This window comes from Pezoporus occidentalis, unplaced genomic scaffold (assembly GCF_034315485.1).
Source record: "Pezoporus occidentalis ecotype Australia unplaced genomic scaffold, CSIRO_AGI_Poc_V1 ctg3094, whole genome shotgun sequence".
NCBI lineage: Eukaryota > Metazoa > Chordata > Aves > Psittaciformes > Psittacidae > Pezoporus > Pezoporus occidentalis.
In genome coordinates, this window is record NW_026915046.1 from 2439 (window position 1) to 5251 (window position 2813).

At 49.1% G+C, this 2813-nt stretch overlaps 1 protein-coding gene across 1 annotated transcript; it reads left to right on the plus strand.

Moving 5' to 3' along the window:
• The first annotated feature begins 596 nt into the window (after positions 1 to 596).
• LOC134168326 (ephrin type-B receptor 2-like) lies at positions 597 to 1661 on the plus strand. Its single transcript, XM_062627856.1, has 2 exons — positions 597 to 807; positions 1477 to 1661. Exons 1-2 carry the CDS (start codon positions 656 to 658, stop codon positions 1634 to 1636), a joined length of 312 nt encoding a protein of 103 aa, XP_062483840.1. The 5' UTR covers positions 597 to 655; the 3' UTR covers positions 1637 to 1661.
• Positions 1662 to 2813: the final 1152 nt, after the last annotated feature.

Here is a 2813-nt window from a genome sequence, read left to right on the forward strand (position 1 = left end):
TTGGTGCTCCCCACTGCGTGCTCCAGTTTGCATGTGCACGGGGCTGTGGGGAGATCCAACATGTACTGCTGGCTCAGTGCACCCAGCCCTGTCTCGTGGCATGACTGTCACTGGGTTGTTGGCGGGAGTGAGTGGAGAGCACCACTGGAGAAAGGAAAACACAGGGGCAGCTTCCCCTGTCTGTAACTCACAAACAGACCCTTCGCTGGACAGGGATGCTCTCCTCCCAGTGAGCTGTTGCGTTGGGCTGTGTACCTGTCCAAAAATACAAACCCTTCTTTCTGGCTCACTCGTGCCTGACGCTGCAGGCTTACACATCCTTGTCAAGGTAGCGGGGATGCTCTCCCTGGATCAGGACACTTATGGGCATGGCTCATGGCACGTAGTCAGCAAGGCTGCGTGTCAGCTGAACAAGGCCATCATCTCCTCACTGGATAACATGACGTGGAGCCGGCTGGGAGCTACAGTAGTATGTGGTGGTGGCTGAGATGGCAGTCAGCCCCGCTGCAGTAGGTCTGGCCATGCCAGTCATGCTCAAGGTCCGGGAAAAGGAACATGAGGAATTAAATAGGTTTAATTGCCACTGTATTGATCTCTCTTTCTCATCTGGTAGGTGATAAATGCTATTGAGCAGGACTATCGGCTGCCACCACCTATGGATTGTCCAGATGCCCAGTGCCAGCTAATGCTTGACTGTTGGCAGAAAGATGGAAACCACAGACCCAAATCTGGGCAAATTGTCAACACCTCAGCTAAACTGATGCGAAATCCTAACAGCCTGAAAGCCATGGCACCTCTTTCCTCTGGGTGTGTATTTCTGTCTTCCTCTTGTCCTGTGGCTTCTCTTTGCAGATCTGCTGTCCTTTGTGTCCTGGTGGGTACCATCTTTGCATCTCTCTAGGCTAGTTATTTCAGAGGCAGCTTGCCCAGTGATATTTAGTCCTTTATAGGAAGGGCATTCCAAGAAGTCAAGGTCACTCTGGTCCCTCTTCTTGGACAGGTTAGATCTGGTGACCACAGCTCACTGGGTTGGACAGTGACTCTAACTGCAGTTATAAAGGAGCACATTGGTTTCATGTACATATGATGCTGGCTGAGTGTGGTTGTTTTGGTAGCTTAATCTTGCATTCAGTGGAGGCAAATAAAGCCTCATCGAGCAGTATGATGTTTCCTTGGGCTGGGTGGAGATACACCCAGAGAACGTATTTTCTCCCCTCTTGCAGCCATGATTTTAGAGCTGCATCCCATCATCTCTGAAGGCTTCTAACTCTCCTGTACAAACTGATCTAGTAAGACTTCTCTGATGCTCTACACCATCTTTCCCTCAGTTGAATTAGACTGTTTTCTGATTGGTACTTCATAATACGGTGCAGTGCAATAATGGTGCTAGTCCAGATCTCTTCAGCTGACGGAGGGTGCAGAAATACATGTGCTTTCTGCTGTTTGTTCTGCTCATTCCCCATTTCTGTGTTTCAGGATGAACCTCCCCCTACTTGACTGCACAATCCCAGATTATACCAGCTTCAACACTGTGGATGAATGGCTGGATGCCATCAAGATGAGCCAGTACAAGGAGAGCTTTGCCAGTGCTGGCTTCACCGCCTTTGGCGTAGTATCTCAGCTGACCGTAGAGTAAGTGCCCTGGCTTCTGTTCCCAAAGCCCAAGGAAAAATCTCAGCAGTTTGACAACAAGGGGTTGTTATTGAATTAGTCTTTATTCTCCCATAATGTAGTTTCTTTAAAACTTGTTGCTCTGCGGACCCACTTCTAGCCTATTCAGTTTCTGCAGAACTACTTTGTGCTGCAGGCTCTGTCTTGTCTCCGGACGGTGGGTGTCTGTCTGCTGGCCTGGGTCTGCAGAATTCATTGCCACACTCTCGTGCTGCACGTCCCCACTGTGAAAACAAGAACCCCACAAGGGTCTCCAAAACCCCAACATGGAAAACACAGAGAATCCAGGCCAGCATCAGAGCATTCTCCAGCCGCTCAAGAGCACTTTTAGACTCCACAGTCCTTTTGGATGTCTGACGTACCACTGCAAACAAATTCCTGACTAAGAAAGGCCTCTGAAAGTCCAGATGGTTTCAAATTTGTTCTGAATTGTCCTGCATCCCCTAAAAACATCCCTTAGTGTCAAGATCTTCAGAGAAAGCAGGCAGCTGAAATCTGTTTGTGGTGGGTTTTGAAATCCCTTGAAGCTAGCTGGGACTTTGATGCCTCTGGGGAAAGATTTGTGGTTGGTTGCAGTTAGCTTTAGCAAACCTGCCCAAGAAAGCACCAAGCATTAAAGCCATCTCTAAGTGCTGCAATGTCTGTGCCTCTAACCAGGAATTCTGTTTCTGAGTTGGTCCCTAATTGCAGTCTTTAAATCTACTAATGTCCGAATCCAGTCACGCAAACAGCCAAACTGACCGCTTCTGGCTTTCTGTTCTTACTTGCTGCTAGGAAATTGTGGCAGTTGTGGCTGCTCAGTACATCTGTGATGCAACCCCAAGGCCCTGGGGATGACGTTGGCACATTATAGGCTGTATTCATAGAACAGGAAGAGGGTCCATAAAATCTGAAGGAGAGGGAAAAAGAACTTTGACTGAAGTGGGACATCACACCTCCACCACATCGCAGCCTGCCTAAGCGTATGTGCAGGCTGGGACACCTGGGCCAACGCAGTATCTGTAGCTCTGGCTTAGAAGGTCTGCCATAAAGGGGCTGTTGGCCAGCCACAACAGCAGCATCTTGTTCTCTTCACTGACTACTTAAGTATTCTCCACACGCAGAGGTGCCTCCTGGTCGTGAGCTAAGGAGAGAGGAAGCTC